The sequence below is a fragment of the Lagenorhynchus albirostris genome, chromosome 10 (genome assembly GCF_949774975.1).
Source record: "Lagenorhynchus albirostris chromosome 10, mLagAlb1.1, whole genome shotgun sequence".
In the NCBI taxonomy this organism is placed as follows: domain Eukaryota; kingdom Metazoa; phylum Chordata; class Mammalia; order Artiodactyla; family Delphinidae; genus Lagenorhynchus; species Lagenorhynchus albirostris.
In genome coordinates this window covers 40,386,346-40,408,743 of record NC_083104.1, presented here as the reverse complement: position 1 = coordinate 40,408,743, position 22,398 = coordinate 40,386,346, and the positions used below count along the sequence as shown (strand labels likewise).

The window sequence follows — 22,398 nt, the reverse complement described above, 5'->3', positions numbered from 1 at the left end:
GGAGTGGCACAATATATTTAAAATGATGAAAGGGAAGAACCTACAATCAAGATTACTCTACCTGGCAAGGATCCCATTCAGATTCAACAAAGAAATCAAAAGCTTTACAGAGAAGCAAAAGCTAAGAGAATTCAGCACCACCAAACCAGCTCTACAACAAATGCTAAAGGAACTTCTCTAAGTGGGAAACACAAGAGAAGAAAAGGACCTACAAAAACAAACCCCTAACAATTAAGAAAATGGTAATAGGAACATACATATCAATAATTACCTTAAACATGAATGGATTAAATGCTCCAACCAAAAGACACAGGCTCGCTGAATGGATACAAAAACAAGACCCATATATATGCTGTCTACAAGACACCCACTTCAGACCTAGGGACACATACAGACTGAAAGTGAGGGGATGGAAAAAGATATCCATGCAAATGGAAATCAAAAGGAAGCTGGAGTGGCAATACTCATATCAGATAAAATAGATTTTAAAATAAAGAATGTTACAAGAGACAAGGAGCACACTACATAATGATCAAGGGATCGGTCCAAGAAGAAGATATAACAATTATAAATATATATGCACCAAACATAGGAACACCTCAATACATAAGGCAACTGCTAACAGCTATAAAAGAGGAAATCAACAGTAACACAATAATAGTGGGGGACTTTTAACACCTCACCTACACCAATGGACAGACCATCCAGACAGAAAATTAATACGGAAACACAAGCTTTAAATGACACAATAGACCAGATAGATTTAATTGATATTTATAGGACACTCCATCCAAAAACAACAGATTACACTTTCTTCTCAAGTGCACATGGAACATTATCCAGGATAGATCACATCTTGGGTCACAAATCAAGCCTTGGTAAATTTAAGAAAATTGAAATTATATCAAGCATCTTTTCCAACCACAACGCTATGAGATCAGAAATCAATTACAGGGAAAAAAACATAAAAAGCACAAACACATGGAGGCTAAACAATACATTACTAAATAACCAAGAGATCACTGAAGAAATCAAAGAGGAAATCAAAAAATACCTAGAGACAAATGACAATGAAAACATGACGATCCAAAACTTATGGGATGCAGCAAAAGCAGTTCTAAGAGGGAACTTTATAGCAATACAAGCCTACATCAAGAAACAAGAGAGGGCTTCCCTGGTGGCGCAGTGGTTGAGAGTCTGCCTGCCAATGCAGGGGACATGGGTTCGTGCCCCGGTCCGGGAAGATCCCACATGCCGTGGAGTGGCTAGGCCTGTGAGCCATGGCCGCTGAGCCTGCACGTCTGGAGCCTGTGCTCCGTGACAGGAGAGGCCACAACAGTGAGAGGCCCGCGCACTGCAAAAAAAAAAAAAAAAAAAAAAAAATGGAACGAGAAATCTCAAATAAACAGCCGAACCTTGTACCTAAAGGAATTAGAGAAAGAAGAGCAAACAAAACCCAAAGTTAGTAGAAGGAAAGAAATCATAAAGATCAAAGCAGAAATAAATGAAATAGAAACAAAGACAACAATAGCAAAGATCAATAAAACTAAAAGCTGGTTGTTTGAGAAGATAAACAAAATTGATAAACCTTTAGCCAGACTCACCAAGAAAAAGAGGGAGAGGACTCAAATTAGTAAAATTAGAAATGAAAAAGGAGAAGTTACAACAGACACCGCAGAAATACAAAGCATCCTAAGAGACTACTACAAGCAACTCTATGCCAATAAAATGGACAACCTGGAAGAAATGGACAAATTCTTAGAAAGGCATAACCTTCCAAGACTGAACCAGGAAGGAATAGAAAATATGAACAGAACAATCACAAGTAATGAAATGGAAACTGTGATTAAAAATCTTCCAACAAACAAAAGTCCAGGACCAGATGGCTTCACAGGTGAATTCTATCAAACGTTTAGAGAAGAACTAACACCCATCCTTCTCAAATTCTTCCAAAAAATTGCAGAGGAAGGAACACTCCCAAACTCATGCTATGAGGCCACCATCACCCTGATACCAAAACCAGAGAAAAATACTACAAAAATAGAAAATTACAGACCAATATCACTGATGAATATAGATGCAAAAATCCTCAACCAAATACTAGCAAACAGAATCCAACAACACATTAAAAGGATCATACACCATGATCAAGTGGGATTTATCCCAGGGATGCAAGGATTCTTAAATATATGCAAATCAATCAATATGATACACCACATTAACAAACTGAAGAATAAAAACCATATGATCATCTCAATAGATGCAGAGAAAGCTTTTGACAAAATTCAACACCCATTTATGATAAAAATTCTCCAGAAAATGGGCATAGAGGGAAACTTCTTCAACATAATAAAGGCCATATACGACAAAGCCACAGCAAACATCATTCTCAATGGTGAAAAACTGAAAGCATTTCCTCTAAGATCAGGAACAAGACAAGGATGTCACTCTCGCCACTATTATTCAACATAGTTTTGGAAGTCCTAGCCATGGCAATCAGAGAAGAAAAAGAAATAAAAGGAATACAAATTTGAAAAGAAGAACTAAAACTGTCACTGTTTGCAGATGACATGATACTGTACATACAGAATCCTAAAGATGTCACCAGAAAACTACTAGAGCTAATCAATGAATTCAGTAAAGTTGCAGGATACAAAATTAATGCACAGAAATCTCTTGCGTCCCTATACACTAACAACAAAAGATCAGGAAGAGAAATTAAGGAAACAATCCTATTCACCATTGCACAAAAAGAATAAAATACCTAGGAATAAACCTACCTAAGGAGGTAAAAGACCTGTACTCAGAAAACTATAAGACACTGATAAAAGAAATCAAAGATGATACAAACTGGGCTTCCCTGGTGGCGCAGTGGTTGACAGTCCGCCTGCCAATGCAGGGGATGCAGGTTCGTGCCCCGGTCCGGGAAGATCCCACATGCCGCAGAGCGGCTGGGCCCATGAGCCATGGCCGCTGAGCCTGTGTGTCCGGAGCCTGTGCTCCGCAATGGGAGAGGCCACAACAGTGATAGGCCCACGTACCCGGCACCAAAAAAAAAAAAAAAAAAAGATGATACCAACTGATGGAGAGATATACCATGTTCTTGGATTGGAAGAATCAATATTGTGAAAATGACTTTACTACCCAAAGCAATTGCAGATTCAATGCAATCCTTATCAAATTACCAGTGGCATTTTTTACAGAACTAGAACAAAAATCTTAAAATTTGTATGGAGACACAAAAGACCCCAGATAGCCAAAGCAATCTTGATGGAAAAAAACGGACCTGGAGGAATCAGACTCCCTGACCTCACACTATACTAGAAAGCTACAGTAATCAAGACAGTATGGTACTGACACAAAAACAGAAATATAGGTCAATGGAACACGATAGAAAGCCCAGAGATAAACCCCACGCACCTATGGTCAACTAATCTATGACAAAGGAGGTAAGGATATACAATGGAGAAAAAAACAGCCTCTTCAATAACTGGTGCTAGGAAAACTGAACAGCTACATGTAAAAGAATGAAATTAGAACACTCCCTAACACCATAACAAATTCAAAATGGATTAGAGACCTAAATATAAGACCAGACACTATAAAACTCTTAAGAGGAAAACATAGGAAGAACACTCTTTGACATAAATCACAGCAAGATTTTTTTTGATCCACGTCCTAGAGTAATGGAAATAAAAATAAAAGTAAACAAATGGGACCTAATGAAGCTTAAAAGCTTTTGCACAGCAAAGGAAACCACAAACCAGTTGAAAAGACAACATTCAGAATGGGAGAAAATATTGCAAACGAATCAATGGACAAAGGATTAATCTCCAAAATATATAAACAGCTTATGCAGCTCAATATTAAAAAAAAAAAATCCAATCCAAAAATGGGCAGAATACCTAAATAGACATTTCTCCAAAGAAGACATACAGATGGCCAAGAAGCACATGAAAAGCTGTTCAACATCACTAATTATTAGAGAAATGCAAATAAAAACTATAATGAGGTATCACCTCACACCAGTTAGAATGGGCATCATCAGAAAATCTACAAACAACAAATTCTGGAGAGAGTATGGAGAAAAGGGAACCCTTTTGCACTGTTGGTGGAAATGTAAGTTGATATAGCCACTATGGAGAACAGTATGGAGGTTCCTTAAAAGACTAAAAATAGAATTACCATATGACCCAGCAATCCCACTACTGGGCATATACCCAGAGAATACCATAATTCAAAAAGACACATGTAGGGACTTCCCTGGTGGTGCAGTGGTTAAGAATCCGCCTGCCAATGGAGGGGACATGGGTTCGAGCCCTGGTCTGGGAAGATCCCACATGCCGCGGAGCAACTAAGCCTGTGTGCCACAACTACTGAGCCTGCACTCTAGAGCCCGAGAGCCACAACTACTGAGCCTGTGTGCCACAACTACTGAAGCCCGCATGCCTAGAGCCCCTGCTCCACAAGAGAAGCCACCGCAATGAGAAGCCCGCACACAGCAACGAAGCGTAGCGTTCGTTCGCCGCAACTAGAGAAAGCCCACATGCAGCAACGAAGACCCAACACAACCATAAATAAATTAATTAATTAATTAATTAATTAATTAAATAAAAAAGACACATGCACCCCAATATTCACTGCAGCACTATTTACAATAGCTGGGTCATGGAAGCAACCTAAATGCCCACTGACAGAGGAATGGATAAAGACGATGTGGTACATATATACAATGGAATATTACTCAGCCATTAAAAGGAACGAAATTGGGTCATTTGTAGAGAGTGGATGGATCTAGAGACTGTCATACAGAGCGAAGTAAATCAGAAAGAGAAAAACAAATATCGTATATTAACGCATGTATGTGGAAACTAGAAAAATGGTACAGATGAACTGGTTTGCAGGGCAGAAATAGAGACACAGATGTAGAGAACAAACGTATGGACACCAAGGGAAAACTGTGGTGGTGGTGGCGGTGGGATGAATTGGGAGATTGGGATTGACATGTATACACTAATATGTATAAAATTGATAACTAATAACAACCTGCTGTATAAAAAATAAAATAAAATTCAAAAATTCAAAAAAAAAAGAGTTTTTATGTGGATGTATGTATTCATTTCTCTTGGGTAAATACTTAGGAAGAGAATGGCTGGGTCATATAGTAAATCTACATTTAACATTTTCAAGAAACTGCCAAACTGTTTTCCAAAGTGGCTGCACCACTTAACGTTCCCACCTGCAATGTATGAGGGTTCCAATTTCTCCTTATCCTTGCTAACACTTGTAATTGTCAGGTTTTTATTTGTTTTTTTAAAATACATTTATTTATTTATTTATTTTGGCTGCATTGGGTCTTCGTTGCTGTGCGCGGGCTTTCTCTAGTTGAGATGGGGGGGGCTACTCTTCGTTGCAGTGTGCAGGCTTCTCTTGTTGCAGAGCACAGGCTCTAGGCACACGGGCTTCAGTAGTTGTGGCTCGCAGGCTCCGGAGCGCAGGCTCAGTAGTTGTACGCACGGGCTTAGTTGCTCCATGGCATGTGGGATCTTCCTGGACCAGGGATCGAACCCATGTCCCCTGCACTGGCAGATGGATTCTTGACCACTTTGCCACCAGGGAAGTCCCCTGTTTTTTTTTTTTTATATACCCATTTTAGTGCTTATGTAGTGGTATCTCATCGTGATTTTTTAAAATATTTATTTATTTTTGGCTGCGTTGGGTCTTCATTGCTTCACGCGGGCTTTCTCTAGTTGCGGCAAGTGGGGCTACTCTGTTGCGGTGCATGGGCCTCTCATTTCTCACTGTGGTGGCTTCTCTTGTTGTGGAGCACGGGCTCTAGACATGCAGCCTTCAGTAGTTGTGGCACACGGGCTTAGTTGCTGCACAGCGGGAGAGGCCACGGCAGTGAGAGGCCCGCGTACTGCAAAAAAAAAAAAAAAAAAAAGTATTACTATATAAAATGCTTTCTATTCCCTTAAAAACAGAAAATTAGACAACAAATACCTTCACACCACTCTTATTTAACAAATTTTGAAATGCTGACAAGTTATTTAAGGTAAAATTAAGAGAGGTTGGTATCATTATTTGCAGATGTTAACAATACCCACAAAAAAGAAAAAATATCTAAAAAATTCAAGAATCTCAAAAAAATTATTAGAAGTAGTAGTTTAGAAAAACTGTATGATACGTTATAAATTTTAAAAAGTCAACTGCACTGCTCTATCAAAGGCACCAAGGAAAGATCAACAAAATCAGATACTTTTCCAATATCAAAAAGCATTTAATAAGAGGCTACCACCTTAATTTCTTCATTATTTTTAAATAGAATTATTTATTTAAATAACACAATTTTTAAAATGAGAGAGAAGAAAAAAAATGAGAGAAAAGTCCTGAAGAATATTTTATTTTATTTTTTTTAATTTTTTTTTTTCGGTACGCGGGCCTCTCACTGTTGTAGCCTCTCCCGTTGCGGAGCACAGGCTCCGGACGCTCAGGCTCAGCGGCCATGGCTCATGGGCCCAGCCGCTCCGCGGCATGTGGGATCTTCCCGGACCAGGGCACGAACATGTGTCCCCTGCATTGGCAGGCGGACTCTCAACCACTGCGCCACCCGGGAAGCCCCTGAAGAATATTTTAGAGCTTGATAAGAGGTGGTGAATTTCATCTGGATAAATAAGTGGGCACAATATCCTTTTAATGAAGACTCTTGATACAGACATACACTAACCTTTCAATAACTACTAAAGACAAACTTCAGAGGGTTCATTTTACGAACTTTACACATAAATAAATCAGAACTACATAAAGAGAAAAGAACGTTACTTTTTAGTAAATACTGTTGGCTATTTAGTTATCAGCATGGAAACAAATTATAATACTGTAACAAATTCTAAACAAGTCAAAATTTTAGGCATATTTTAAAAATTATTTTAAAGTTGAAAAAAAAAACAACAAAGAATAGCACCTTCATTCCACTGAGGAAGAAATATACATTTCTGAATCCTGAAGAACTAAGATACCATCAGAGACAAAACAGAACATTCCAAGATCCTGTTCAAATAGTACAGCCTCCATAAATTCTTCCCCAACTCTCAGCTCCCTCAATTCAAAAAAAAAAGTGAGGGGAAATAATCACCTTCCCTCTTTCCTATGACCATCAACCTATCAGCCCCCCATTACTTGAAATTGTTTTTGAATTTTATCTTTTTTTATACAGCAGGTTCTTATTTGTTATCTATTTTATACATATTGGTGTATATATGTCAATCCCAATCTCTCAATTCATCTCACCACCAGTACCTCTCCGAAATTTTTTTTTTTTTGCCATACCATGCGGAATCTTAGTTCCCTGACCAGGGATCGAATCTGCACCCCCTGCAGTGAAAGCACTGAGTCTTAACCACTGGACCTCCAACTTGAATTATTTTTATGGCCCTCATCACCTTCTCCACTGCATCACATTAAGTTCCTATTTTCTATGCCCATTAGAGTGCAGCAGATGTCTTTATCTTAATAACCCCTTATATAAAATAGGTGTTCTACAAATATTTCTTGAATTAATGAATATATCTGAATATATCCGAATATTTAAAAAATGTTTCTGAAGGTTAGTTTTTAAAAACCAGAATGTAGAAAAATATACACTAACAAATACAATGATAAAATCTTACTTTCCAAAATATTACAAAGAAGAACTTCCCTGGTGGCACCGTTGTTAAGAATCCGCCTGCCAATGCAGGGGACACAGGTTCAAGCCCTGGTCCGGGAAGATCCCACATGCCGCAGAGCAACTAAGCTCGTGCGCCATAACTACTGAGCCTGTGCTCTAGAGCCCGAGAGCCACAACTACTGAGCCCATGCGCCGCAACTACTGAAGTCCACGCGCCTAGAGACCATGCTCCGTAACAAAGAGAAGCCACCGCAATGAGAAGCCCACGTACCGCAGCGAAGAGTAGCCCCCGCTCGTCGCAACTAGAGAAAGCCTCCGTGCAGCAACGAAGACCCAACACAGCCAAAAAGTAATTTAAAATAAATAAAATAAAACAGAATATTTCAAAGAACAAAAAATAAGGTTGACACCAGATTTTAACTGATAAATAATTAAGGGTGAGGAATGGACTCTATACATATGGGAAAACAGAGAAAATCATACCCTAGTCATTAACTCAATGTTGGTGGAAGAAACTTATAGAGCACTGTTAACTGGTGCCATCATCCTGAAGAACAACTTGATGACATGGGAGGGTCAGTCCATGCTTTCATTCAGAAATTCCACTTCAGGGAGTAGGCTCTAAAAATGTTATTTCCTCACCGTTGTAGGCCTCCTCCCTGCTTTATTTAGAGCACTTATCATGGTCTAACTCTATGTCACTTAATTCTCAATTCTGTTGACTGTTTCTGTCTCCTCTACTAGAACATCAGCTCTTCAAGGGCAGGGACCTATTTTGTCACTGTCATACCCTCAGAAGGTGCTCAGTATTTGTTGAATGAATGAATGTTCTAAAGAAACAAATACTTACCCCCATCCCCAAACAGGTATAGATGTAAAATTCATAACAGCATAATTTATAATTATAAAAATCAGAACCCGACATGCCCAGAGAATACCTCAGCAAATTAGAATATAATGACACCAAAAAATGCCAAGTAGCCATTAAACATTAAAAATTTAATGAAGGGCTTCCCTGGTGGCGCAGTGGTTGAGAGTCCGCCTGCCGATGCAGGGGACACGGGTTCGTGCCCCGGTCCGGGAAAATCCCACGTGCCGTGGAGCGGCTGGGTCCGTGAGCCATGGCTGCTGAGCCTGCGCGTCCGGAGCCTGTGCTCCACGACGGGAGGGGCCACAGCAGTGAGAAGCCCGCGTACCGCAAAAAAAAAAAAAAAAAAAAAAAAAAAAAAAAAAAAATTAATGAAAACATTTATAAATCAAGTGAAGAAATATAATAGCATATCATGCAAAAAATGTTTTGTGGTGCCTTACACATTCAGAACTGCAGCTCATGGGAAGCAGTATAAATACCAACGTATTAATAAAAGAATCACTGGATTCTTTCATGACTACTTTCTTTTAAGTTACACTCAATTTTAAAATATTCTATCAAGTCTGCAGTATTTTGAGAAGAAAAGCAGCTACTGTTTCAATGGGAAAACTAACACAATAGTTAGTATGACTTGAGGAGCAGGGTGATAAATTGTTCCCTTTTGCAAAGGCTAAAAAATGTTTAAAAAAAGTTAAAATTAAACAATGGATATGAAACTTCCTTAGTCCCTGCAAAGCAGTGTTATTTTCCCATTTTATTTTTTAAATCAGATTCTTTGTGGTATAATGTACATACAATAAAATGTACCCATTCTAAGAGAATACTCAGAGGTGACCTTGACTGAAGGGCTGAGTGTGGCAAGTGGCATCTACAGGATGCTGGGGAAGAGCTCATCGCCTTCAGTCTTCACAGGTGAGGGAGGCACTGGCTCTTCCCCAAGGTCCTAGCCTACCTGGCAGCAAGAACATTCCTTGCCCCCCTCACCAAGGCCATGCACACCTGTGCCCTACATGGGGCCTTGTGTGGCCAAGGCCAGGGTGCCAGGCCCGCGATGGCTTGGTCTCCTTAGCATATGGGCCAGGTGCTCAGCTACAACAGAAACAAGGAGAGCCAACTTGTGAACTGGGCAGGAGCCTGCCTCTGGTTTCCATGAGGGTCAGTCAGCAAGCGTGGACTTCAGTCAGGCCTCCGTTACTGGCGGCAGGCTCTACAGCTTTGAGCGTGCTTCCAAACCTCTCGAAGCCTATTTCCTGACTGGACTGAAGAAGAAAATACTTTTTCAGGATGAAGGTGAAAATTAAATGAGACAATCCACAGGAAGCCATGAGGTGGGAACTCACTTTGTGCCGGCCACAAATATCCTGGTTGTCACTTTGGACACCTGCCATCCAGGACTGCCTCCACACCCATCCTGGCTCTGAAAGGCACCACAACCAAAAATGGGCAGTTGGGGCTAAAGCGTGTTTACGAGGAAGGCTCCAGAGGACCCATTTCACCCAGTTCAACATGCAGCATCTCAGCTGAGGCAGGGCTGCAGCTTCTTCATGTGTTTTCTAAACAGGGCCCAGGGGAACAAAGGCAAACCATCACAGCACCATTCCACCATCCCTGGGTCACAGTGGAACTGCCAGTCCACAACAAAGGTGTAAAGATCCATTTCTGCTCAGTTGCTTTATCTTTCACAACTAAAAATAGTCCAAGGTAGCTTCAGCTGCCCCTAAATCAGGTCACAGAACAGCAGGAGACATTCCTTTGGCAAAAAAGGACACATTCTTGTCCTGTATCTTGTACTGGTAAGTGAGGCTCCGATCTCGCTGGGCTGTGGGCTCTGATGGTCTCCTCCACAGGATCCTCAGCTAAGTGACAAAGAGAAGAGTGAAAGAGGAAAGGCATCCCCAAATACCTGCTCCATTGTGAACCCTTCCTGCCTCATCGGTGACCTTCAATTGAGGTCATGCACCATGCAGTAATGGGACCGACTTCCAAAACAAAGCTTATTACCAGACACCTAAAAATAAATGTTTCCCCTCCATTACAATAGAAATATTTGCTCATTACAGAAAACATGAGAGACAGCCCACCCACCCTTAAAGGGTCAAAAGTGGTCAACACGAAGTTAACCTGGAAGAGGTGGTAAAGGCTTTGGGGTGATCCCAAAAGAGAAGTTTCAGAAGGCAGAGAACCACGGCAGCCCCTGGGCATGGGGAGAACCTGACCTCCCTCCCAGGGCAGGACTCAGCTTCCACCTAAGTACTCCAAACATCCCAGGCAGAGGCAGCAGTGGGGGCAGCAACGCCAGCCAGGGGAATGGCCTCCCCAAGTTTCTATTTTATTATATTTTTATTAAAAAAATTTTTTTTTGGCTGCGTTGGGTCTTCATTGTTGCACGCAGGCTTTCTCTAGTTGCAGCGAGCAGGGCTACTCTAGTTGCGGTGCGTGGGCTTCTCATTGCGGTGGCTTCTCTTATTGCGGAGCACGGGCTCTAGGTGCGCAGGCTTCAGTAGTTCTGGCACATGGGCTCAGTAGTTGTGGCTCTCGGGCTCTATAGAGCACAGGCTCAGTAGTTGTGGCACACAGGCTTAGTTGCTCCGCGGCCTGTGGGATCTTCCCGGACCAGGGCTCAAACCCATGTCCCCTGCATTGGCAGGCAGATTCTTAACCACTGCGCCACCAGGGAAGTCCCAAGTCTCTATTTTAAAAGGAACGGTGTTGGCCTGAATATACAAAGCCTGCTGTGGTCCTGCAGAGGAATTCCGCTGTTTACGGCCTTCCCCTGTAGACAGCCATCTTCTCTTCAGGAGCTCCCCTTTGGCTGCAAATGGACTACCATGGAAAACCTGCCTTGGTGCATGGAGCCAAACTGGGGTGGACTCTGACCTGCATTCACACACTTCTGAGGCTTCCCTTCCACCTGAGGGCAAGACCCAACCAGACCACCCCACAGCCGGACACTATCCCACGTGCAGCCTAGACTCGGGAAGCGAGCAGCTCCCAGTGAGCCCCAGTCCCTGCGCACCTGCCCATGCACGTCCTTGCAGAAGCCGGTGGCCAGGCCTTCAGCCCGCAGTATCAGGTGGCTCTGGTGACCAAGGCCATTCAGCAGGATGTCATTCTCCTCGTCCTCGGCATCTCCACTGTCATGCACAAGGGCCACTACATTTCCCTGCAACAGAGACCATGATGGAGACCGATGGGAAGGGACGCCAGGACCAGGGTGTGCTGGGCTCTCAGAGCCTCCACTGCCCTGCATCCCTCTCACAGATCAGCCTCCCAGCTGTAGCATCCGCTTTGTGGGAAGCACCCGTGCCTGGACTCCAGGACCATAACTGCAATCATCTGCTGGATAGTCTCACCAGCACATCCAACCTGTACTTCCAGCTCAATTCATCCACAAGCGAGGAATAGTGTCCAATTGTAAAAAGAATAAAGCAGATCTGTGTGTTCTGTTTTGGGGCAATGGAGAGCAAAACGTACTGTGTGTTAGTAAAGGAAAAGAAGTACCAAACCGTGCGAATGGTAGGTTACCAATAATGTGAAGAAAAATGCAGGGAAACAAGTGTACATACAAACGTGTTCATGACTGCATAGACTCTCTGGAAGGGTATACAACGGAGGAAAAGAGACAGTTACTTTTGGCTAAAATAGCCTTTAGACTGTTTATATCTTCTTTTTTTCTTTACTGAACTATTCCCAAGTTTTACTTTTTCAACTAAAAGAAGTATTTTTACAAAAAGAGGTTGGTAGTGGGCCACAGAGCAGGCTGAGCTGCAGCAGCTGACTCTGACTGCTTCACTCTCTCCACAAGCCCCAGTGAACTGTGTCCTCCAAGCCCCATACATTTCCTCCTCCTTCCCTTCTCTCCCCATCACCCTGGCACCTGGCCCTGTGACTGTAGCCAGGACGGCCTCAGAAGGTCCCCTGACCCCAGCTTCCAGGCAGGACCTTACACGCAGGAGGTGAGCAACATGCACTGCTGGATCCACACACCCCTGGCCAACCCATTCACCCCCTCCCCACTGCTCTGCACCTAGCCTGGCCCTGTGGGCCACACGCTGAGCTGCCGTGCTACAAGCTTCCCCTCACTTAACTCCTGAAGTCTGGTTCCTGGGAGATGGGCACCACAGCTGTTCCTATTTTGTTAAAATCTCTAGTATGGCAGAATTTCTATTTTTGCCTCACCACTTGACAATGAAGGTTACACCCTATCCCTGTATTGCACCTCACAATTTTCATATTGGTTTTTTGGGGTTTTTTTTGGCTGCACCTTGCAGCATGCAGGATCTTAGTTCCCCGACCAGGGATCGAACCCGTGCCCCTGCAGTGGAAGCACAGAGTTTTAACCACTGGACCGCCAGGGAGGTCCCTTCACCTCACAATTTTTTTTTTTCACCTCACAATTTTTAAAGCAGTTTTACACCCATTATCTCAGCCAACCTTCAAAACACACTCAGAGCGATATGACAGCGCGTGGCAGAGCGGGGACAGCCTCAGTACCGCAAATGACCAGCCCCGTTAAAGACAGCGCCGGGCACCCTTTTAGTTTTCAGGGCCTTATTTTTCATCAATGGCAGGTAGTGGAGAGCAAGGTGCGTTGACTGAAAGGTTCCTGGGCCTGCCAGGGTAAAGCCAAAGCCCCAGTAATTAAACAGAAAAGATCACTGCACGCAAGTGAGGCCTGGGCCTGTCGGCCCGTACGGGTCACAGGCAGGAGCACAGGGAGCAGGCCCGTGATTACCTTCCATTCCCGGCACACGGTGGCTCTGCAGTAGTGGATGAAGTCCAGCACCGCCACTGCCCCCACGCCCAGGCTTAGCAGCACACTGAGGTCGTCCACCAGCAGCACCGGGCACCTCCAGGCAGCCTCCCCACTGTCCACGGGCTTCAGGGCCTCCTGTACAAACTCATACAGCGGCTGCAGATTCCCAGAGTTGGCCTCCCTGGGACACAGGGCAAAAGTTACCAGAGAGCTCACGTGCTCTACAAGTGTTTATGAGACTGCGCAGCACCGCAGGAAAGGGTTAGGGGGAGGGAAGGAACTGGATTCCAGTCCTTGGCACCAAGGGGCTCACGATCTGGCTGGAAAGAAAAGGCACGCATGCACACGTGAGTACATTTACTTCAGTTCAAATATTCCCTGAGGCCTACTAGGTACAAAGTACTGTGCTAAAAACTGGCGGACACAGAAATAAACAGCCCCCGAGGCTCATACAGCCTCTCAATCCAAGAGCATAAGGCATCTGAAAGACTCATTGAGACTGGGCAGGAGAGGCCTTCCCGGGAGGTCACAATTGGCTATGAAAGTTAAGCAACGGTGCAGGTGTCCTGGGGGTTAGGGCAGCAGTCTAAGGGCTACCGGTGTGCTCGTGTGCGTACCAGGTCCAACCTGTTTCTGACACACATGGCCCTGCTACCTCCATCTCCCCAGTGACTACAGCAGTTGTCTCCCAGCAATAGCTCGGGGCCCGGGGCCCAGGCACTAGCCCCACTGCCCCACACTCCAGGGCTGAGCCCCACTGACAGCAGGGACAACAGTGCCCTACAACCTGGGCTCAGGTGTAAACCAGGCCCACGCATTCAGACAAAGACACCCAGGTTCAGAGATGCGAAGGGCTGTGCCCCAGGCCACACACACAGAGTCAGGACACGTGGCCTTCTGACTCCACACTGAGCCCGGCCACTATGTAAGGCTGAGTCTGAGGGAGGGCAGGGCGGGGAGAGGTCCCGTACAGACTCCCTGGGGTGGAGGAAGCGCAGCAGCCAGGTGAGGCATCTGCTACATCTGGGACTGATGCTCATGAAAGACAAGAAGCAGGAACACAAACCTGCAGGCAACAAACTTTTTCTTAAAGGGCCAACAGTAAATATTTTAGGCTTGTGGGTCATACGGTCCCTGTCTCAACTCTCACCTCTGATGCTGTAGTGCCAGACAGCCAGGGACAATACGCGAACAAACAAGTGTGGCTATTCCAACAAAACTTTATTTACCAAACCAGGTAGCTGGCCCATGGCCCGTAGTTTGCTGACCCCGTATCAAGCCAAGAACAGAACAGAGGTGTGTGCTAGGGCTCTGAGCCAGGGTTGGAAAAACCAGCAAAGCACACTGTTCTGCCACATGTCCAGCAAATAATGCTTTCTATCGCTTCAGGGACAGCCACACACCCTCTGGCCCACGGACCTTCTGATAATGCTGTGACACCAAGGACAGAGCCAAGGACCTTCTGATAATGCTGTGACACCAGGGAGGTATCTGACTCCTGAAGCCAGCCCTGCCCTCCCATACACTGAGGAGAAGGAATCACACAGCAACCCTGGGCTGGGCCTACCTGCCAGATGTGCTCTGGGTTGGGTCGTGGGCTGACTGACCTGAGGAACTGCAGGGGGTGTGGCTCCTCCTGAGGCCGAAAGAAGACGTCCACTGCAGACTTGAGACCCTCGAGGAACATGAGCTGCCCGCATTCCCGCGCTGTGGTCAGGCTGACACCCTACACCCGATGGAGAGGCGAGTGAGTTCCCGCACCTTGCGCGGGACCCATCAGAGACGCTAGACTCCAGCTCACGAGAGGGCTCCAGACACGTTCTGAACCCTGCAGACGTGTGCCGGTCCACCCTCCGGAGGAGCCCATGTCTTGCATCCCCTGGGTGTTCCCAACACACGATCCCCGTTCTGCTTTCAGATGTGCATTTACATTTACCTGTCACATTTTTTTTAATTTACTTTCTTTTGCTTATATATTTATTTTTATGATTACCCAGTACTGGTTTTTAATTTATAATAGTAATATAAAGTTTCTTTTTTAAAGGCATGTAGTTACAAAATTTTAAAAACAGTAAGTGGGGGGGGGTGGGATGAATTGGAAGATTGGGATTGACATGTATACACTAATATGTATCAAATAGATAACTTGGGCTTCCCTGGTGGCGCAGTGGTTGGGAGTCCGCCTGCCGATGCAGGGGACACGGGTTCATGCCCCGGTCCGGGAGGATCCCACATGCCACGGAGCGGCCGGGCCCGTGAACCATGGCCGCTGAGCCTGCGCGTCCGGAGCCTGTGCTCCGCAATGGGAGAGGCCACAACAGTGAGAGGCCCGTGTACCACTTAAAAAAAAAAAAAAAAAAAAAAGATAACTCATAAGAACCTGCTGTATAAAAAAAATAATAAAATTCACATATTCAAAAAAAATACAGTAAGTAAATAATAACAGTAAAGACGGTGGCAGGATGACATTCTCTGCTGCAACTACTCAACTCTGCTACCATAGAGCAAGAGCAGCCATAGACCATTTACGAACAAATGGGGCTGGCTGTGTTCTAATAAAACTTTATCTACAAAAAACAGGGGGTACAGGCTGTGCTTGGTCAACCCCTGCTCTAGACCAGCACTTCTTAAATATAGGTCTTTGTGAAACACGCAATTAAGAATCTCTTGAGATACCTGATTAAAATGCAGACCCCTGAGCCCCACTCCAGATCTCCAGAACCAGAAGCCTTGGGGGCAGGGCCCAAGAATGTGCATTTCAACAAACACCCAGAGATGGTGACACCATCTAAATGTGCAACCCACCGTTCTGTCTGTGCAGAAACAGGTAACATGGAACTCCTCAGACTCCTCATGCCCCTAGACCAGGCCTCAATCACTCATTCATACACCAGAGTTCACTATATGTAACACCATTAGCAACAGTAGCCACCCTGGCAGAGAGAAGGATTCCTGATCATCACCTTTGCTCTCACTCATTACCATTCGCCTGATGTAAGAACAATAATACACCAAGAGGATTGAAGCTCACGCTCTAGTACTTTGCACACCCAGTGCTGTGCATGTCATTCCTGCCGTGTTGATGATTCCAAGGTAACAGAAAAAGCAGCCAAAGTGGATATGAGAATACACAACTTTCTCATCTATAAAAACTGATGTTAGGGCCACAGACATGCCTCACAGACCTGGAATGCAATACATGTTCGTGACATGACAGTGCTCCCTGAGCTCATGATCTGACCTCTGACACAGGAACTTCTCCCTTCCCTGCAAAGGATGAGAAAGAGCTTACCCTTCTCTCACTCTCTCATTGTTTTCTCCCCATCAGAGAAGAGGCAGTGATGTGGCCCGATAGTATGACGGGCACTTCAAAGATCACTGCTGATGGGTGGCCTGGTTCTCTCCCTCTCTGAGGCTGACCTAATCAAAACAAACAGCAAAAACACACTACAAGGGACTTCCCTGGTGGTGCAGTGGTTAAGAATCTGCCTGCCAATGCAGGGGACACAGGTTCGAGCCCTGGTCCGGGAAGATCCCACGTGCCGCAGAGCAACTAAGCCCATGCACCACAACTACTGAGCCTGCGTGCCACAACTACTGAAACCCGCACACCTAGAGCCCATGCTCTGCAACAAAAAGAAGCCACCGCAATGAGAAGCCCGCGCACTGCAACGAAGAGTAGCACTTGCTCGCCGCAACTAGAGAAAGCCCGCGCACAGCAACAAAAACCCAACGCAGCCAAAAAATAAATTAAATTTAAAAAAAAATCCTAGCAGGACTTTAAAAAAACAAACAAACAAAATAACACACTACAATAACAACCCAGTAAATTCACCAGGTCACAGGTCACAAGTAATGGGCCAAGCCAGGCCAGGAGGTTCATCAGCCTCTGGGCCATCTTATTCTTGCTTGGCTGCATCTAATGAGATGAGGGGCAAACCAAGATGAGGTAAGGGGCACATGATAAAAGCGCCTGCCTCTCCCCACATTTGGGTCCTAAGCCCTAGACTTAGGGAGGCACAGTGGGAGGCACTCAACTTGGCAGCAGACCAAGCTGTGATCTCTCTCACTCACTAGGAACAAGATTAAAGCTCACACCGAGAAGGAGAAAACCTTAACTGGTCCAGACTCAACAAAGAAGGGTTTGATTAATTAACAACAGATCTGGGACTTGCCTCGTGGGGCAGTGGATAAAACTCCGTGCTCCCAATGCAGGGAGCCCGGGTTCGATCCCTGGTCAGGGAACTAGATCCCACATGCTTGCCGCAACTAAGAGTTCACATGCCGCAACTAAGGAGCCCGCCTGCCGAAACTAAGACCCAGTGCAACCAAATAAATAAATAAATATTTAAAAAAAACACGCACCAGATCTGGTTCTACAAACTTTATAAATTAACAAAACACGTAGAGATGCTGCCTTAGCCCTTCAGAGAAGGGGATCAGGATTCCATGATTTCCTTAGTCCCTCCCTTGCTAAATTCTCCACAACCCAAACAAGGAAGCCCAGCCTCCACAACCCAAACAGGGAAGCCCAGCACACTCACACATGCCTGGCACACACACTCACTCAGGGATCCCATCATGGAGTTCTAAAATATTTACCAGCTTCTGTCCCACGATATTGTAGTGACTGAAGGACTGGATGAGTGCCACAAAGCAGACTTTACAATTAGCTGGAAAATAAAATAAAATAAACTGATTTTTAATAAAGTCTCTACTTACAATCAGTCTCGTATACGTCATACCTCTGGAAACAAAAGCAATGAGGCAGATCTAGAGAACCGAGGCCTTGCAACCTGACATACCCAATTTGATTCTAAGATGTACTTTTTTTCGTATTTAATAATTATACCTTATTTCATTGATTCTGAGATGTACTTCCTCTGTGAGAGGTATTACTAGGAATCTTAATTTGTTCCATTGAAAATAAATAGTGGTTTTTAAAAAATTATATTTTTCTAATTGCTTGTTGGTGTACAGAAATACAATGGCTTTTTTAAACTAGTCTTATACCCAAGAGGAGACAAGGGGAGCACAAAGAAGCTCTAGCTACCTTATGAACATAATTAATTCTAATAATTTATCTGTAGATTCTCTTGGTCTTTATAAGCTGACAATAACATCATGTGGAAAGGAAGATAACTTTCAAAGCTGTAAATTATTACAATTAAGAGTGCCAAAGGTCTACCATGTTTCCTGGCCTGGCTCAGTGGGGACTCAAGGAGAATCAATAAGTCTTTTTTTCATTTGGCTGTTTTCTTCTTCTAATCAATTTCTGTGTGTGAATTGCAGTGGCCATACTGTTTTCTTCCCTGTGTTCTTTAGGAAGCATCTACTGCCAGGGCAAAGTGTTAATGGCTCAAGTGCCTAGAGACTTCAAAATAGACAAGGACCAAGGAGCAACTAAATGAGAAGACCACACAAGGACCTCAGGGAGGCAGTGCCTATGCAGGACGTGGAGAAGTGGAAGGCGGGACTGGATACAGGGAGCACATGCCACTCTCTGGCAGAGTAGGAGATGGAACCAGATGGTCCAGTAATCAGCTACCTGATAAACAGACATCTGGCTGCCCGAACACCAAAGCCCTGGCTAGTTAATACGGTTCCTATTGCTTCCTGAATCAGCCTTTTTTTTTTTTTTTTTGCCTTGGGTTTTCTTTTTCTACAGTCCATTACCTTTGAGATAGAAGGAGAGAAAGTGGTGCACAAGGAAACTGCCATCTGTCTTGGCATCACAGAGTAGAGTCAGTTTCCCCTAAAAGTTAAGAAGAACACAAAAAGATGAATTAGACTCCCAGGAAAGAGGTCAGCTGAGTGTCAAAATCTAGTCGGTTGTATCCACCCCTAAATTTCTACACCTGGAGACTCCGCGTGTGTGTGTGTGTGTGTGTGTGTGTGTGTGTGTATTTAACCACAAAAAGAAGAAAATAAGTCAAAATTATGGAAAAACCAATAATTAAAATGATTGGTATTAAGTCACTCATTATGGGCAAGCATATCTCAACCTCATAATTCCCAAGGCAATAAAGAACAGAAACCCTTCTCTTCCTCAACAGTCTTGGAGAGAATTAAATCCTGAACAAAGGAAGCTTTTATCATGGAATCCAACAAAAATCACTGACTGCCAAGATTTTAAGGGGTCTTCTAAAAAGTCATCTGATCCAGCTTCCTCCGTATTTCTAATCCTGCTTCCAATTCTGTCCCCTAAGTAAGGGAGAGTGAAGAAGTAGTTGTTGACAGAGGCTTCCAGTATCAAAGTCCTCCTCCCAAAGGCCCTGGAAACTGCTTCAGGCAGAGCTCTGATCGTGGAGAGCCCTGGAAAGACCTCTAACAATGGTCTCTGCAGGGCCTGGCTGCCCTGCTCCAGCCACCCCTAGTTCCTTCTCAGTGACAGGGAAGGTCGTCTCTGTGCTGTTGTGATTTTTTTTCACTTATAAACTATGAAAGATCACACTAGCAGAACTTGAGGGTTAACCCTAGCGCCATCTGTCATTTCCTGGCGCCCACTTCTATCCTCCATTCCCTGTGGCCCTGGGCTTGGACTTTGGAGGTGCTAGTAGTAACTGGCAAGGTAACCAGCGCCATCTGGAGGCTTGGGCAGAGAAGAACTGCTGGGCAATTAAGATGCACAAGTATCCATTGAATACTATTTGCCAGGCATTAGGGAGTCATAAAAAGGCTTTACACACTTGGTGCCTTGTCTTTCTGGAAGAGCTTACCATTTCATCAGAAAGACAACAGCTATGAAATAAGTCAGGTATACTCCTAGGGGAGGTAACCCTTGGGCGAAAGAGTGGAAATTTTCGAAATGCCCTAGAGTGTGAGAAGGAGGGAGAAGGAAACAAGAGTAGCGAGCCTGTGGTGCCAAAGGTGGACTCCTACAATCCCACGTTGGCTGAGGGCAGCTTCAAAAAGCACTATTCGAGAACACGAGGAGGAAGAGGAGCAGCAGCAGTCACTGCGACCTGCCGAGCGCTCCCGAGCCAGAGGGAGGCTCAGGGTGGTTAAGAAGCTGGTCCCACGTGATGGGTGGAGAGTCGAACTCTCCTCTCCTCTCCTCTCAGGCAGCCTCTTTTGGGGCGCCGGAACTCCCACCACACTGAACACGCAAAGGGCTCGCCCAGTACACGTCTGTGAACTTAAGCCAATCCAAACGTTGGACATGCTTCCTATGGACTTTCAAGCGCACGCACGACCTTTGAGAATGCGCCAGATGCCCACCTCCCACAAGCCCAAATGTCCAGGCCAGCCCCGGGCGGGCCCTCTTTGGACTACAACTCCCAGGCGTCCCGGGGGTCCCCAGACGTCGCGTTATTTCTCACGGGTCCGCGTGCGCTTCCCGTACGGTCTTCCGCCACGCTCCCAGGACGCGCCCCCTTCCCGACCATGCAATCTCTTACCTGCTCCGCCTGGTCAGGCGTGGTGTTGAGAAGGTTATTGAGTTCCGGGAACATTCCGAGCAACGGGAACGAGCACCCTAGACGGGAAAATGGGGCTGCCGCGGAGACAGCGGAAGCTGAAGAGCAAAACCCATGCCACAAAACCGCGCGGAAAGAGCGCGCATGCGCAACGCCGCTTCTAGGCGCCGGCCGCAGCCAATCGGGCGGGCGCCTTGACCCGGGCCGCACCCGGCGCACGCGCGGGGATGCGCTTCCGGCCGGGGGACAGGGGCGCTGGGAGGTGTGGCTCCTTACCTGCGGGTCCCCAGCAGGGGCTTCCCCCCCACCGAGGCCCCAGGAGACCGGTTTCTTCCTCCTTACCTTGACCGCTCTCTCTCCCCGGCCCGGGGCCTCCGGACAGTACGGCCTGTCGAGCTCCTGCGGCGTGCCCAACACTGCTAGAAGCTCGAGCTGCATCGGCGACCCAGACTGGCGAAGATGCCCTCCCTCGCGCAGAGCAGAAAACAAACATAATGAACACGGAATGATATATTGAAACGTTCTGTGGAAAAATGAAAAAGCAGGATAAGGGAGTAACGATGGAGTGGGGTTAGGTTTCGGAATTAAAGAGGTTGTCAACGTAGGGTCACTGACTAAGTGTGGTTGAAACACGCTGTGCAAGCTCCTCCTCGGGGCTTTTGCACTGTTTCCCCTTCCTCTACTGCTCTTTTCCTAGATACTCAACCGTTCAGAAAATCCCCCACTTCTTTCAGATCTTTGCTCAGATGTCACTTTATCACCGAGGAGTTTCGTAAGCATCCTATTTAAATCGCAACAGCCCCTTCCCCAGCACCTCTTATCCTTTCCCCCGCTTTTATTTTTTCTCCATACCATTTATATCTAGTACACCATGTAGTTTTCTTCTAGCCCAATCAACCTCACATCCCCAGGGATAAACGTGTAATTCGAAGAAGTCAAGTTTATTTGATAATTACAGTGAGGGAGATAGCAAACAAGTGGAGCCCATGGGCCTATCAACAAGCACAGGAGAAAGTTGTGTGAGGACCTGGGTTCAGGGGAAATTTAAATGAAGCAGTGTTTTGATGGGTTCGCATCAGAGCACAGCTGTCTAAAGAAAAAGTCAAAATGTGGCCTGTACTGCAAAGTAGCCCAGGGTTTCCATGGAAATGAGAAGATTAAGATAGATGTGGGGCTTCCCTGGTGGCGCAGTGGTTGAGAATCCGCCTTCCAATGCAGGGGACACGGGTTCGAGCCCTGGTTCAGGAAGGTCCCACATGCCTCGGAGCAACTAAGCCCGTGCACCACAACTACTGAGCCTGTGCTTTAGGGCCTGTGAGCCACAACTACTGAAGCCCGTGCGCCTAGAGCTCGTGCTCCGCAACAAGAGAAACCACTGCAATGAGAAGCCCGTGCATGGCAACGAAGACCCAACGCAGCCAAAAATAAAATATAAATAAATAAATTCATTTTTTAGAAAAAGATGTAGAATGTAGTCACTTATCTGAAGCTCTGCATCTAGGTTGGAAATGGAGGCTCCTGTCTCTATGTGTCAAAATCACTTAGATCCTCCAGCCAAGAGTGGATGTTTCATGATTACTGCTATGTGAGAAAGAGGAAAGCAGGCAGGGGCATCCAGGGGCTGCCCTGACACTCAAAGCTAGGTCTCCATGTTTTCCTGTCGAGTGTGAACAGTTTCACAAAA

General features: G+C 45.5%; 1 protein-coding gene across 3 annotated transcripts in view; it reads right to left on the bottom strand.

The window, feature by feature from the left end:
- ELP6 (elongator acetyltransferase complex subunit 6) overlaps positions 1-21,121 on the bottom strand; it is a 79,119-nt gene extending 57,998 nt beyond the window's left edge. The window contains exons 1-9 of one of the 3 annotated variants that reach the window (XM_060162115.1): positions 21,057-21,121; positions 20,697-20,773; positions 18,973-19,051; positions 17,899-17,969; positions 14,904-15,022; positions 13,276-13,477; positions 11,557-11,703; positions 8,917-10,396; positions 8,648-8,679 (exon numbers count right to left, since the gene is read on the bottom strand). In XM_060162115.1, coding sequence (XP_060018098.1) covers positions 10,268-10,396; positions 11,557-11,703; positions 13,276-13,477; positions 14,904-15,022; positions 17,899-17,969; positions 18,973-19,051; positions 20,697-20,750 — 801 coding nt within the window. In that variant the 5' untranslated portion in view covers positions 20,751-20,773; positions 21,057-21,121 and the 3' untranslated portion in view covers positions 8,648-8,679; positions 8,917-10,267. Of the gene's footprint in view, positions 1-8,647; positions 8,680-8,916; positions 10,397-11,556; positions 11,704-13,275; positions 13,478-14,903; positions 15,023-17,898; positions 17,970-18,972; positions 19,052-20,696; positions 20,834-21,056 lie in introns of those variants that run through there. The other 2 variants (XM_060162118.1, XM_060162116.1) reach the window with 2 other exon arrangements.
- Positions 21,122-22,398: the final 1,277 nt, after the last annotated feature.